Genomic DNA, 15,767 nt, shown 5'->3' on the forward strand with positions numbered 1-15,767 from the left:
TGTGAAAGAAAAAAGGTGCAGAGTTCCAGACTCGCCCACAGCCTCACGGAGGTGTGGCTACAGCTGCAGGCTCCCCCTCCGGCACTGGGACCCTCGGCCCCCACGGGTGCGGACAGCGTGTGTTTGGGTGCTGTGGCCGTGAGAACATGGGCTTTGGAGCCAGAACTTCTAGAGTTAGTTCTCAGCCCCGCTGAGACTTGCATGAGGGTGTTACACACGCCCTCGGGCTCTGGGAGACCAGATCATCAATAGCTGGTTGTTAAGAGCACTAACTGCACAGGCGCTACCAAGAACACATGGAATCTGGGATCTGCAGGGCTTGCTAAACACTGCGAGCTTTCAACTATGAGCTCTTATGGTCCTGTAGGTCATCTCAAAACAATCTCTGTCTGGGGAACCTGCTCGCTGCCAAGGGGAAGTAAGAGAAAGGATGCTTCTTACCTGTTCTGGCTCTTCAGACTTGATCACCACGGTCTCAGGTGTGACGCAAGGAATCCGCGGGATGGGTGGGGATTCCACTCTGTGTGCCGAGAACAGCAGGACGTCAAGGGCTGATCCTTCTGAGTAGCCCCCCATCTCCCGTGGGAGGCCTTAGGGAATAACTTCCACACCCCCAGGATCACACATCCGATCTGACCCCCTCCCCATTCACACACTGACCAGCCTCCTCCCTCTGCCTCCCCGCCTTTCTCCAGAGCCCGACAGTCTGGCTGAGCTGAAGGAACTGCCTCCTCCAGGAAGTCTTCCCGCATGCACCACCCGAGTTTTGAGTTCTGCAGCCTCAGACCCCTTGTTGAGGGAGCCCTCGCTCTGGCCATACCATCTTATCCTGCATCACCATCTGACCCCTGGGTGTGTGTTTTGATGCTACCAAATACATCTGTAGGTTCTCCACGGTTAGGGTCCGAGTCTCGTTTCTTTCTAACTGAAGTTCAGTAAATATGAATCATAGTTTCCCTTCTCCTTGGTCCACTGCCCTATCTTGTATAAGCCCTGGGACCAAGCTAGCATGCGTTTGTCTTTTCAGAAAATACCGAGGGCTCAGGGTTTCTAGAAAGTTGTCGCTTTAAGATTCATTCACAAAATGCCAAGGACTTGCATCAGAACATCTCACAGCATCTCAGGGAGGAATGAGAAACACAGGCAGACACCAGCCCTCTGTGGGTTTTCCCTAATGCACCAGCCGGTGGAGGGACGTGGCTGGCCTGTGAGGCCAGCTTGGCAAAGGTTTCTCTCTTTCTTCCTTTTTAAAAAAATTAATTAATTAATTATTTAATTTATTGGCTGTGTTGGGTCTTCATTGCTGCACACAGGCTTTCTCTAGTTGCAGCGAGCGGGGGCTACTCTTCGTTGTGGTGTGCAGGCTCCTCATTGCTGTGACTTCTCTTGTTGCAGAGCACAGGATCTAGGCATGTGGGCTTCAGTAGTTGCGGAGCACGGGCTCAAGAGTTGTGGCTCACAGGCTCTGGAGCGCAGCCCCAATAGTTGTGGCGCATGGGCTTAGTTGCTCTGCGGCATGTGGGATCTTCCTGGCCCAGGGCTCGAACCCGTGTCCCCTGCATTGGCAGGTGGATTCTTAACCACTGCGCCACCTGAGAAGTCCTCTTTCTTTATTATTTAAATTCTTTTAATTGAATGAGAGATTTTTAAAATTCTGCAGTGCTTTACAATTTTCAAAAGCTTCACACACACGATTTCATATAATCCCATAATCACCACCACCACCACCTGTTTTTTTGGCAATGGTTTCTAAGGGGAATCTCCCTCAGTGGATTTTTCTGGTGAGAAGCTGAGTGTGTGAGGGGGGAGGGGCACAGATAGGAGACTGAGTGCAGGGGAGGAGGAGCGGTGGGGGGCAGGGACCCCGGAGAGGGTCGCCAGCAGCAGGGGAGACCTGTGCCCCCGCCTGGCATCACTGGTGCAGGGCTAGCTTATCCTAAGGCGCTGTAGCGGTGCTCTGTCGGGGCCCGGCCTTCCTGGAAACCTCCCCACTCTGGAATTCTCCCACTCTGAGTCCCAGGGTGGACCTTGGCCTCCCGTGGCGGGAGCAACACTTACACTTGGTCCAGCTTTGGCACAAAATCCAGCAGCTCTCTCTCTTCATCTACATCCCTGGCATCCTGCTTCTCAGCCTTGAAGCCAACAAGTTCTTCCCCTGAAAGTACACACGTTTAAGTGAGTGACAGGAGGGAGATGCCCTCGTTCATTTTTAAAAGTGCTTTTGCTACTCCTCCTCTCAACGCTTGCCCCGAGTGGTGGCGGAAGGTCTCTGATGCTCAAAGGGGACCACAGCAATGTGTTCAACCAGCCCTGACCCTGTTCCTCCAGCCCTGGTACCCGGAGCTGGGCAGCCAGCCCCTCACATCTTAGTCTGCACCAGGCTTTGGAGAAGAAAACAATTCCATCCGAAAGAACTTGCTTGCCTGACAAAGTCCACTTCAGAACAGCCCCTGTGGGGTGTGCAGTGACACCAAAGAAACAGGTGCTTCCGTTCTCTTCCACACCACGTGACAGAAGAGGAAACCACCGTGGAACCAAGCCCATCCATTCTGAGAGGCTCCAGGGACTTTTGTAACCACGGCAGCTGAACCTCGTTATTTCCTAAGGCCAGCACCAGGAGGTTCAAATCTGTCTGCACCCAGACTGCCTCTTTGTTTCTCTCTCCTCCTTGAAGCCCTGGACCTTGCAGGGTCTGGTACTGCCCCCAAGCAGGGCGTTGTGATCTGCAGCCGACAGGATGGATCACAGTAGCTCATGCAGTTGTGATCACAGACACAGTGGCAAGTGGCACAGACACAGACATGGACAGGCCTGGAGCCGCCCGCCAGGGCATGGGTCTCACGGGTGGAAATGTCCTGTTATAGTCAAGCTCCAATTGTTATGGAAAGCAGGGATGGATTAGTGAGAGCTTGGATTGCTTAGGGTGAAATGACCACAGGGTGAGAAAGGACCACAGGGAACAGAAAGTGTTTCATACCCAATATAGTTATATGAGCAGTTCCTGGAAAGCAAAGAAGAGCCAAGTTTAAGGATGGACAGGATTGAAGTCAGTTAATGCAAGAGGCATATCATCTAAGAGGATACGGGAGAGCTTTCAACACCTAGTTGACAAAGCTACACAACCCCTGGGTTACCAAGATGGAAGGGGCCAGAGAGAACTCTGGTCCAGCCCCACCTTTTTTTTCATCACGAGGTTTCTCTTCCAAGTTAACTGAAAAGACAGGCTTACATGGGGCAGGAAAAATGCTACAAGTACCCGTGGCCGCAAAAGTTGGAACTATAGTCATTTCATAATGGATCCACCCCTAAACTGACCCACTGTGGTCAGAAGAGCATCTTATGAAAAGGAATTCTCATACATTTTAAATGAAATAGCTTGTTATGCGTCCAAAGCACGAGGAACGCGCCAGGTGGAATTTTATGACCGTTCCTTATGGCTCTGAATTGAATCAGTGGATCTGAATTGAATCAGACTCCATGTATGATATAGGCAAACACACATGTATTTATGAAACTTCGCGGGATTTTATATTTTAATCCCTGCAATGTAGATTTCCTCCTCCTAAAATCACATCAAAAGAGTCTTTTTGATAGCGGACAGCATCTTTAGAACGTGGCTCTGTCCGGCTTCGACTCAGACGTCAGAGGTGGGTGTGCTGGGAGGACCCGGTGCCCCAGGGTAGCGGCAGGAGGCCCCCCGAGTGTTCAGAGCCCCGAGCACCCCCTTCAGCCGGACTTTACCCAGACACGGTGTTGCTCCCCGCCTGTACCTTCATCTTCAGAGACGTCCAGGATCTCATCCACCGTCTCGGGGAAGCTCATCCGGTGCTTGTCACTGACCAACTGAAATGAGAAAAAGCAAAGACGTCAACCCAAACACAGCAGGGCTCTTTCACCCATCCAGCCGCTACCTGTTATGACTGTGGAGACAGGAAGGAGATGGGAAAGGAGGTTTGTCCCAAATGAAGAAAATGAGAGCTAAGAGGGTCTCTGGGGTCTGGCAGGAACCGTGGAGGGATGAGCGGAACCCCAGCCTCTGGTTGCACAGTCCCTCCCCCGCCCCATCCTCGGCTGCCTCCTTAGGTCTGGTCGCGGCCCCAATGCCTGCGGCCAGTAGGTGGCAGTAAAGCTCCGCCTGATGGAGGAGGCCCCCCCCACACCCCAGAACATGCTTCACTTCCCGGGGTCCCCCGCGGGGCGCCCTGCAGCCAGGCTGTGTGTGTCAGCGGGGGGGGGGGGAGCAGGGGAGGAGCAGACGTACCACGACACCGGTTTCATCCGTGACAACCTTGAGCACGTCCGTTACAGAAATGTAGCCCAAGCGCTTGGCTATGGCCAGAGGGGTGGTTCCATTCTGGGGAGCACAGCAGAGGGAGAGTGAGGTCACACCGAGCTCACAGCCCCATCACTCACACCCAGAGCAAGACCCCTGCCCACGTGTGGGCCCAGAGGTGGGTCTCCAGCGATGCCCGCAGAGAGGAGGGGTGCAGGAGCCTTGAGCCGGAGCAGGGGAGATCTTGCCACCAAAGTCAAGAGTGGCCAAGAGGGAGCCAGCGGGAAGGTCAGGGTCAGGGAGGCACCAGATGCCGCTGTAGGAATAGGAGGCCACAGAGCAGTACCGCCCACGGCTCCCAAGGCCGGTTCTTTGGGTGTCAGTTACTGAGCTTTTAAGTAGTTAAAACAATCCACACACTTCAATGAATTCTTTTCAGGCCAATCAGAAATCACAAGTCACCAGAAAGAGGGGAGGGGCATATTTCTACTCCTATTTTAAAAGGAAGACCTAAGTGAAAATAAACGGATGACGAGGCTTTCTTTACGTTTAAGTTCTTAGGTTGCAGGCTGTGCCCCAGGCAGATTCAGCCCCATTCACAGGTACAGTTTCAGCAACCACACCTACAGTCAAAGGTCTGCATGCTCTCCAAGCTGGAAGCGGCCACAGAGATGATCTAGTAAACCTGACAGTCACGTCTGGGGAGCAAGTTCACGCTGAACAGTGACCACTGACTGGCTGAAGACCTCGAGGCCCCCAAACATCACGAACCACTCCAGATATGTGGTTTTGTGCACTCCTGCCACACAGAAAGCGGCTTCACAGATTTTAGAAAGGGTTTCTGACAATATTTTAAAAAATAAAATAAAAGGGGGAAGGTAAACAGTGCTACCGGGGTAACCTTCAGTCTTCCAGGAGGAGGAACGAATCCCAACAACCCTGGGAAGCCCTTCCAGGCCCCAGAGGCGCAGGAGGATGGCTTGAGCTTCCCTGGTGAAGGGACATCTCACAGGGCCGCCCGTGAGAGCCGGTCTCCGAAATCAGGAACCAGGCGGGTACTCACCGAGCTGACCTCGTTTGGGGAAGCACCATTTTTGAGGAGCAGTGTCACGATGTCTGTGTGGCCCTGTTGAGCTGCCTGGTGCAAGGGGCTGTATCCGAGCTGTAAAGCAAGCAGACATTTGGCAGGATGAGCTAGCTACGAGACAAAGCACTGCCCACCTGCCCCAGAGCCTGTCTTCTATGTGCAACATAAAGAAGGCATTTTCGGGCTTCCCTGGTGGTGCAGTGGTTAAGAATCCACCTGCTAATGCAGGGGACACGGGTACAAGCCCTGGTCTGGGAAGATCCCACATGCTTTGGAGCAATTAAGCCCGTGCGCCACAACTACTGAGCTTGTGCTCTGGAGCCCACGAGCCACAACTACTGAGCCCACGCACCGCAACTACTGAAGCCTGTGTGCCTAGAGCCTGTGCTCCACAACAAGAGAAGCCACCGCAATGAGAAACCCTCGCACCACAATGAAGAGTAGCCCCCGCTCGCCTCAGAGAAAGCCCGTGTGCAGCAACGAAGACCCAATGCAGCCAATAAATGAAAAAAATAAATAAAAATTTTAAAAAATTTATTTAAAAAAAGGCATTTTCCCCATGTCCTCCTCCAGCTGAAAATTGTGGCAGAGCCCCAAGGGTGCCTGGAGTGACATTGGCTGCATCTGAACTTGGCGTGGTCTCAGGCATCCCCGTACCTTAGTCTTGGCATTGACGTCTGCCTGGTGCTGCAGCAGGAACTTCACCAGCTTGATGTTCCCATAATGACTGGCCACGTGGAGAGGAGTGTAACCCATCTGGAAAGCAAGGGAGGAGAGAGGGTGACCAGCAGGGCTCCTGGGGACACCACGAGCCGTTCTGAGCTGGACGGGAATGAAAGTCTCAGAACAACGGTGACTGAAAGGGAGGATGGATGAAGAAGCCCTTTGTAAGGTCGGCAGCAGCTATACGGGTTAGGCTGTCCTGCCGTCACCTGTCGGATACCACAGGCCTGGAAGGGACAGGGCTCAGTGTCAAGGGCAGTATGAGATGACTAGGAGAGACCCAAGAGGGGAGGTCAAGTAGGTGATTGGAAACCCGACACTGAGCCCTGGGGAGAGAGCCAGGCGAGGAGGCGCCTGTGGGGAGTTCAAAGTCTTGGAGGTGAGCGAGGTCCCCCAGGATAAGTGTGCAGAGAAAAAGTAGGGCTCATGGACTGAAGCAACACTTAGAGGGAGCCCAGAGAAGAGGACGGGGAGGAAGCAGCAAAGAGGAGGGAGAGACTCGTATTACAGAAGCTGAGAGGGGTCGTTCTGAGAAGCAGGGACTCCCCACTAGAAAGGCGAAATCCCACTGAAAAAAAAATCCCTTAAAGCTCTCTAGGTTACAGAGTTGTAGCGTAATGGAATTTACAGGAAAAGGCCAAGGCTTCAAATGAGCGGCTTTGGGTATTTATTCGTTTGAGTTTTGGCTGCAAAAGAGGTAATTTTCAAGGAAGCTGTTCTGCTAAATATTTTAATGCTCCTTCCAAAGGCCAACAAGCCAAGGCTCTCTGGGCTCCTAAGTGTCCCTGGGGGGCCTGGTCTCAGAGGCCGTCTGGACCCAGACCCTGCATGCCGGACCTGGAGAGATGGCGGGACTTTGGGACCCCCAAGTTCTAACCTACAACGTAGGATCTCTCAGGGCAGGACCCCAAAAGACCAAACTGGCCTCACAAGAGAAGCCTCAAAGATCCAGAATATCCTTGGGTTTAAAGCAGGTTCCTTTGGAAGCTATAGACAATTGGGGATAAATTACGTCTGGAGTTTTCTCAGGGAGGCTTCAATGTCACACTGCTGCCCAGTGTACCTGGGGAACTCTGGAGGGGGCTGGAGCTACATGGCTGTCCCTTTGTTCCTCCCTTTTAATACAGCTGCCTTGCAGTGCAAAGGAGCAAGCTGGCACTTCTTCCAGGAAGCCTCTTCTTTCCACCAAATGGAAACAGCCTCTCCTCCATCTGCGTGCCGCGTGGTTCACGAGCACCCCCCTTGTGCCGGATATCACTCCCACTGTCCCTTCTTGCCTCTTAGGTCACCTGCAGGTGCCCGGAGGCAGGTTCCACTGTGTGCTGGGCACTGGGTCATCCTCTACTGCCCCCCCCAAGGTCTCTGCACACACAGAGGCTCAAAGAATGCTGATCTGCATTTAGCCAAATGTTGGAATAGAAGGGGTAGAATTTTCCAGGGCATCCAGAGAAGCCTGACATTTTGACACCTTGCTCACGTAAGACAGGGCTTGGAATCATGACTGAATGTTCCTTTCACCACAGAGGCTCAAAGGTCCAGCCAACTTTTCAAACTCCCCACTGGAAAGTGAACCCGTTGGCCTGTGGTCCTCAAACCTCACTGCTGCCCCTAGGAAGTGGCAGATAAGAAGGTCCTCAGGGTTTCAAAGCTCCTTGGATGGACCAGTGAGGGAGGCTGGAGCGGGCAGTCCTGTGGGTATGGGGGGAAGTGGGGAGCCCCTGTGGATAGAACGCCGGCTTCCCGTCTTACCCGGGTGGTGGCGTCCACCGTGACACCATGTTTGATCAGCACGTCTGCCACTGGAACGTGGCCTTCTTGTGCGACCAGATGGAGGGGAGTGAGTCCACTCTGGAAAGGAAAAGAAGTTCATCAGCTTGGAGCCAGGAAAGAAGTCTAGGCTGCCCTGAAAGAGCACTGAGGTTTGGGAGTCGAACTTGGCTTCGCACCCACCAACCAGCTGTTTGACCTTGGGTAAGCTCTTCTAGGCCCCCACATCCTTATCTAAAACACAAGGTGGTTAGACTAAATCAGAGGGCAGCAACAGTTTCTGTTAAGGGCCAGATCATCAATATTTGAGGCTTGTGTCTCTCTTGCAACTACCCAGCTCCTCCAGTTACAGCAGCTGTGCCAACATGTAAACGAATGGGCACGGCTCTGTTGCAATAAAGCTTTATTGATACAAACAAGTGGTGGGCCGGATTTGGCCCCCAAGCCATAGTTTGCTGATATCTGAAATAGATGAACCTTATGGCCCTTTCCAGTTGTAATATTGGCTACTTCCATGACTCGAGATGAGCTTCGAAGCCTTGGTTTCCTTACTGAGAAAATCGGGATTATCGCTGTCGAGTCTCAACAAACCAAGGAGGGCTCACTTGAGAAAACACAGACAACAACACACTGTAAAGCGTGACGTTTGAATGCATGTGATCAGCACATCCCAGCCAGTAAAAAGGGTGGAGGATCCTGCTGGGACCGAAAACCCCAGATTCTTGGAATTCTCATGAGGATGGTGATATTCCAGGGGGCTTGACTGATATACGCATTCACACAAAACTGCCAGGAAAGCCTTCCCTCCACTCAACGTGCCTTACTAACCGTGGGGCAAACAGGGCTGCAGCTCCTCTGTCATCAGAGGCCGTGGGCAGGGCCTGTCCCCTCTCCAGAGACTCCACTCACCTTCCCCAGCCGTCTGCACGTCCCCCCAGAGTGACGGGAGTCCCGGGAGCAGTGCCCCTCCCCAGCTGAAGCCTGCCAGGGCAGGTGGGCGGGGCTGCCCACAAAAGAACAGGTCCTGGGCCAGTCACAAGCCTGATCCTCGGGATAACACCGTAACCTGCTGGTGAGGGTGGATGGGGACCAGTGGGGATGTCTCAGGGCAGGGCATTACCATCCTCCTCTTGACTCCTGACACAGCTCACTTACGTGACCAGCAAAAAACCAAGAGTCCCGTCCAATATCATTGTCCTGCCCTAACGGTTCCCTCCTGGGGGTCACTGTCCAAAACTGCTCAGAAAGAGCCAATGGATCCACAGGTTTTTAAGAAATCTTGAGTTATCCTCAAAATGCTTGCCTTTCTGAAACTGTATTATGTTCATTTTTCGTCTAAAGAAGTGACTTCGTATCATATGATTCCATTTGTACGAGACGTCCAGAACAGGAAAATTCATCGTGGCGGAGAGTAGATGAGTGGTTTCCAGGGGACAGGGGTTTGAGGGAAATGGGATGTGGCTGCTAATGGGTCTGAGGCTTCCTTTTGGGGTGATGGAAAGGTTTTAAAGTTCGATAGTGGTGTCATTCAATTCTGCAAATATACCAAACCTCACCAGATAGTACAGTTCAAAAAGGCAAATTTTATGGTACGTGAATTCTGTTTCAATAAAACTGTTGTTTAACAAAAGAAGTGACCCTTGGTCTTTCTTGGGTCATGCGTTCCTCTGAGAAGCGGATGAAAACCGGGAGGACGTCACCTGGGAATCGGCTCCCTTGCCCCTCCTCCCACGTGCTGGGTTCACCGCGGAGGGTTTACTACTCACACACCGACAGTGCTTGGGTGGAGAACTCTGTTTAAGGGACAGGTCAGCACTGAAAACAATATCTGCCCCACAGGAAAAGAATATTTAGTCCCAACTTACTGAATACATTGCCGAATGCAGACCCTGGCCTATATTTGGAAAAGCATGCAATGGATTTCAGTAGCCAACTTTTGGTAGATTCTTGAGTCAACTTCTTTAGAAAGGACCAACCAAAGCTTTAGCATCAGGTAAGCTTGGGGTCCTGCAATCTTGGGACGAGCAACCTTTGTGAACCTGTTTATTCATTTGTAAAACTGAGATAAAACCTACACAGGGCTGCTGTAAGGATCACACACACACACACACACACACACACACACGCATCACCTGATTCAGAACCCGCGCACACAGCAGGTGCTCAATCCTGAGCCGCAGGGTGTCGTCAGCTGACCGCTCACATGCCCGAGTCCACAGGGACATCGCAGATGCGTGTTTACCTTGTTGCCCAGGTTGCCGTTGGCCTGTCTGGAGAGCAGGAGAGCCACCATCTCCGCGTGACCCTCCTGGGCCGCCAGGTGGAGGGGCGTCACGCCTTGCACGGACTCCGCGTTCGCCGAGCCCCCGTACTGCAGCAGGCTGCGGGCCACCTCCATCTGGTTCTGCTTGGCGGCGAGGTGCAGAGGGGTGTAGCCGTTCTGAAATAGAAGGGGCCGATGGAGCCTGGTTACAGGAGTGCTGAGTGGACAGGCTGAGCTCATGCCTTACGTTTTAGATCCTCCGGTGGGGGGCGGGGGCCAGGAGGCCTGGTTCAGCGCTCGTGTCGCCCTGGAAGGCTACTTCAGTAAACAAACAAACCGAGTCCATCTGGTTTGGAGAGGCTCCCAGAGTCAGCAAGCGCTCTGTACCCGTTCTCTCCATCTATGCTCTGTGCACGAGGTGCTCTGCCCCCAGCAGATGCTAGGATTCAGCCAGGCAGCCTATAGAACAGTCAGCAGGCTCGGTGCATTAAGTAAATGAAAAGCTTCCACGCGTGCTTTCGTGCAGTAAGAAACACCCCCACCTCCCCCAAGACAGTTCACAGAGGAAAAGGAACAGAGCCCTTTTTCTCTCCTTGTGCAGTTGGGCCAAGAACTTCCCCTGGGCTTGGTGGCTTCAGGCAGGTGGTGTAAGAGGACATGCCCCTGGCAAGGGACCTGGGGATGTGGAGTCAGACCTTGGTCCACTTTAACCAGCCGTGTGACTAGGGGCAAGACAGTCAACTAGACTTCCTTTGGTATTTTTTTAAGCCATGAGAAGTGGATAGTAACATCTACCTTGTTCTTAAAATTGTTGAACAGATCAAATATGATAACATCTGCGAAGGTGCTTTCCAAAATCAAGACATAAAATTAATAAACCTTTGTATGGTTTTGCAGTGCATTGGTTCACAAGATCCGTTAAGTCCATGATGAGATGAGGAGATTGGTCCCACAGTAAATCAGCTACATTGCAAGTGCACTGTCTATTCAGCTGGCTTTCCTTTTCCCTTTGTCTCGGTAGGAAGACTTTCTTGATGAAGGAAGCAGTGCATGGGTTTACCTTTGGGAGCAAACTCTGCATCCCACTGAAGGCAGACGATGACCACAGCCTACCTTGGTCATCACTGTTGGAAACCACTTCCACCTATGTTATCTTTTTCAAGCTTCATTGCAACCCACATACAGCACGTGAGACAGGCATTTTTATTATTACCCAGCTTTGCGGATAAAGAAGCCAGTTCTCTGAGAGGCTAAGTGCCTTATCTAGTGTCACATAGTAAGTGAAACAACAGAGAACCCAAGTCTGGTCTTGTGACTCCGGATTCCAGGTTCTTTCAGCTGGAGTAAGATTCCACTTGGAATCTTGGTAAAATGCAGATTCTGACTCAGAAGGTGTAGGGAGGCCCTGAACTCTGCATTTCCAACAAGTGTCCGGGTAACGCTGATGTTGTTGGCCACAAAGCTTTCAGAGCTCAGGGGGATGCCAGGCCTGAGGACCTCTGAGCAGGACCCAGGACTTTTGAAGCATATGCCCACCCAGTCCCAGAGCAGATGGCATAAGGCACATGGTCTCCCCCATGGCCAGCGTTCTTCTGGCCATCCCGCAGAACTAAATCTCCTCCGCCAGCCACTGCCTTACTGTGGAAACCAGCATGTCTGATTCTGCCACCATCCACGGATCAGGAAAAAGAAACAAAAAAGAAAGCCGTAAAATCCCAGCTTAAAGCACTGGGGCGGGGGTGTGGAGGACTTCTCTGGTGGCGCAGTGGTTAAGAATCTGCCTGCCAATGCAGCGGAAACCAGTTCTATCCCTGGTCCAGGAAGATCCCACATGCTGTGGAGCGACTAAGCCCGTGTGCCACAACTGTTGAGCCTGCGCTCTAGAGCCTGTGAGCTACAACAAAAGAAGCCACCGTAATGAGAAGCCCTCACACTGCAGCAAAGAGTAGCCCCTGCTCTCCACAATTAGAGACAGCCTGTGCACAGCAACGAAGACCCAAAGCAGCCAAAAAAGACGAAAACAAAAAACAGAACAAACAAACAAAAAAACAAGCACTGGGGGACAGGGTAAGATGCCCCTGCAAAGTAGATTTTATGGGGAAAGGAAAAGTTGTCATTTACCCAAAGAATTCAATTGAATAATAAAAATTATTCTCTTTGCGTAATTATGTAGGATGATTCATTCTAGTGTCCCTCCTTTGAAATCTGATTGTTATGAGAAAACATTAAATTCTTTGTAGGTTGTGTTCCCGACAAGATTGGTATTTTGCTCGTAATAAAATTAATTAAACAAAATTGGCTTTGTATTATATCAAAAGGGAGCAAAGAAAAGAGGTGCGGTTCCGTGGATCGGGCCTGGGATGCGGAGTCACCCCCAAATGGAGATCCTCTCTGAGTATCAGACAATCTTCCTCTCCAGCGCCCAGGTCCTTTTAGCTGAGCCATGCTTCTCAAACTTAACTGTGTATGAAATTAAGTGGGATCTTGTTCAAGTGCAGATTCTGACCCGGGAAGGCCCCAGACGCTGCATTTCTAACAAGTTCGCAGGTCAGGATGGAATAGGGTGAGGCCGCTGCTCACCTAGGGTGCCTGACTGCAGCCTGCCTTCTATTCCCTGCTTGGACTCCTCTTACTGTACAAAGACAGGAACTCAAGCAATTATTCATGTCAGTATAATCAGGAGTCCAGGCCACTTGGGCAGTGGAGGATGTCTGAGCTGGAAGAACGGCCTCCCCCGTCCAGGTCAGGCTGCCAGGTGACCTCCCCAGTTAAAACCGAGATACAAGAGCACCTGTCAGTCTCAGATCAGGGACCAGCCCCTCTGAGCTTCCTTGAAGCCGGGACTACAGGGAATGAAAGACCTTCTGTAGGTGACAAGGACGAGGCAGGAGAGTCGGGGAGAGATTCAGGAGGGATGCGAGCCAGTAAAAGGCTCCTCTTTCCCAAGGAAATGAGCTCGTCCAAAGGAATGCGGACTCTGGAGAGAGATCTGCCTAAATGTTAAAACAGCATTAGCATCAAAATTAGAAAGGGGCGGGTTTGGTTTGGGTGCAGAGAGATTTGCATGTGAAATTCTACAAAATTGCCAGACTACTTTGGAAACTATTTTTTGCCATGGAAACAAAACCCATCTGTACAGGGTTTGTGCTTGGATAAAGCTCTCTTTAAATACCATGAGCCTGGCTCCGATTTCTTTTATATAAGGAGGGGGTGCGAGGAGGAGGGGAGTCCAGCGTTTTATTTTTAGAGGCAGGAGTAAGTCATGTCCCAGCAGGGCTGCGTGCTGTCTACACAGTGATGTGGGCTCTGCTACAACAGCTTGGGACCGGAGCCCAAGGAGACAGGGTGTCTGGGAGATGCTGTGTCTGCAGGAAAGTGATGCTGTAAAATTCAGATGAGCATCCGTTCTGAGGAGGGAAAGCAAACTGAAGGCCGGCACGGATGTTCCCCGCGTCCCCATGGAAGTCAGCAGATGTCGCCTGGGGTCACACTCCGACCCACCCACGGCTCCCTCCTGCCGCAGGGCTGAGCGCCGAGGTTTGCTCTCCCAGAAACCCACACGTGATCCTCCTTTTCTTCTGAGTCTTGGTCACCCATCTAATGGTGAGCTCAGGGGCCCGCAAGTGTCCTTTGCATCCGAGCCCTAATCCCTCTCCTCACCCCTCCTCTGCACGGCCACCAGCCCCCTCACAGACCCCGCGCACCCTCTCATTCCACAGGGGGCCACCTGTCCCCCCAAAATGATCCCCGCCTCCAGCTTTATCCCTGTACCTTGCATGGCCCCCCTCCTCCCGCAGTCCACTCTTACATAAGCCCCATCCGCTCCCTATATGCAGGGTCCCGCAGGAGCTAAGCCCCCCGGCTCTGAGCATCTCAGGGGCCGGTGTGAGGGGGGCACACGGCTCACATCTCACGGTGTAGTGTATGTGCAGAAACAGCACCCTCTCAGAGTCTGAACTCCAGAGAGAAACAGATTTGGGGGAGACTATTTGCATTCAAGGTAGATGCCTCGCTTCAAGGTCCTGGCGCGTCTCCCCCCAGCCCTGCCTATTCTCCACGTATGGCCCTGGTCCAGGAATCCACGAACACGCTGTACCTACGGACCTCTGACACCCGTCTGGGGGACACATTTGCTGTTTAAAATGAGCTCCACCTCTGCGAGGTGACCTGTGGCTGAGACGTGTCCCGCACTTCCCTCCCTGCTCCTGGTCTCTGATAGCAGCCATCACACTGCAGGTAACTCCACCGCTTCCGCACAGCCCTCCCTGAGGGCTGGCAGCTGCCTGCGGTCCCGGGGTGGGGACCGGGGGCTTACCCAGGCCGGGCTGTGCGGGGAGCCGCCCCGGGGCAGCAGCAGCTTGACGATGTCCAGGTGGTTGTGGTGCACGGCCACGTGCAGGGGCGTCAGGCCATTCTGCGGGGAGACAGACGGGGGTGGCCTCCACTCAGGGGACGTCCCACTGGCCATGCCTGTGGGTACAGGCAGCACCACCTGGGGGCCTGTACCAGTACCCAGGACGCCTGCCTGACAGCCCTCTCAGGGCCAGTAGTGATCTGAAGTCACTAAGAACACAGCCAGCTGGACTTGGGCCACCTCCTCAGTCCTGGGGGGTCACCTCCTCAGTCCTGGGGGTCACCTCATTCCTGAAGGATCACGTCTTCAGTCCTGGGGGTCACCTCCTCTTTCCTGGGGGGCACCTCTTCCCTGTGGGTCACCTCTTCCCTGTGGGTCACCTCCTCTTTCCTTGGGGTCACCTCCTCATTCTTGGGGGTCACCTCCTCATTCCTGGGGGTCACCTCCTCTTTCCTGGGGGTCCTAGGGGCTGATGGGGCAGTGCAGTCGGCATCTCCTCTCAGAGGAGCCACCAGGTCTTTCTAGAAGAGTGAGGTCTTTCTAGAAGAGCGAAGTCTCTGTTCGAAAGAACCATCTCCCCAGAGGCCACATTCAAAAGGTGGACACAGTCAGCTCAGGCAGGGAAGCGGCCACCCGCGTGCAGCTGTCCCTCCGCCCTGGCCCCCCCCGGCCAGGAGGGAAGGTCAAGCTCACCTTCCCGGCAGCGTTGGGATGTGCGTCCCGCTCCAGCAGCAGCTCTGCCACGCGCACCTTCCCGTACTTGGCCGCCACATGGAGAGGGGTAAATCCTTTCTGAGGAGAAACACAGGCCGTCAGCACCGCGGGGAGCCGCGCCGTCCTCCCCGGAGAAAGGGCCGGTGACAAAGGAGGTGTCCCGCTCTGACTGGCAGAGAGAAGCCATAAGGGCCCGGAATGTGACGCCCAGACTCCGGGAATCAGCGGCCCCTCTCGTGATGGAGTCCAAACCACTTGCGCTGTTATTTGACAGCCGGCTAGCGGAGGGCAGGGGCCCAGCCATCATCCTTCTCACGTCCCAGAACCTGTCTGCTTTGTCCACAGCAGAGGCTGAGCTACTCATGAGAAACGGATGGAGGCTGGTGGGTGGATGAGAACCTACAGCTCACCTTCCTGGAGAAGGACAGAACACATCCGGCTCAAGGGAGGCAGCCGGTCCTGTGGGTCCAACCCTCCTGGTGGCCCTCAGCGCCGTCAAGGCAACACAGAGGACCAGGCAGGAACGCCCCTGCCCTGCCCCAGGCCCAGCCGGGACCAGCCTGCTGCTTCTGGAAGGAGGAGGAAG

The 15,767-nt window shown here is 53.3% G+C and overlaps 1 protein-coding gene across 1 annotated transcript in view; it reads right to left on the reverse strand.

Moving 5' to 3' along the window:
- ANK1 (ankyrin 1) overlaps positions 1-15,767 on the reverse strand; it is a 100,227-nt gene that overhangs the window by 41,296 nt on the left and 43,164 nt on the right. The window contains exons 15-25 of the mRNA XM_057696688.1: positions 15,161-15,259; positions 14,429-14,527; positions 10,093-10,290; positions 7,833-7,931; positions 6,018-6,116; positions 5,337-5,435; positions 4,262-4,354; positions 3,771-3,843; positions 2,978-3,001; positions 2,059-2,155; positions 442-520 (exon numbers count right to left, since the gene is read on the reverse strand). Of these exons, the coding sequence (XP_057552671.1) occupies positions 442-520; positions 2,059-2,155; positions 2,978-3,001; positions 3,771-3,843; positions 4,262-4,354; positions 5,337-5,435; positions 6,018-6,116; positions 7,833-7,931; positions 10,093-10,290; positions 14,429-14,527; positions 15,161-15,259 (1,059 nt within the window). The remainder of the gene's footprint in view (positions 1-441; positions 521-2,058; positions 2,156-2,977; positions 3,002-3,770; positions 3,844-4,261; positions 4,355-5,336; positions 5,436-6,017; positions 6,117-7,832; positions 7,932-10,092; positions 10,291-14,428; positions 14,528-15,160; positions 15,260-15,767) is intronic.

Source organism: Hippopotamus amphibius, chromosome 10 (assembly GCF_030028045.1).
Source record: "Hippopotamus amphibius kiboko isolate mHipAmp2 chromosome 10, mHipAmp2.hap2, whole genome shotgun sequence".
NCBI classification, from domain to species: Eukaryota; Metazoa; Chordata; class Mammalia; order Artiodactyla; family Hippopotamidae; genus Hippopotamus; species Hippopotamus amphibius.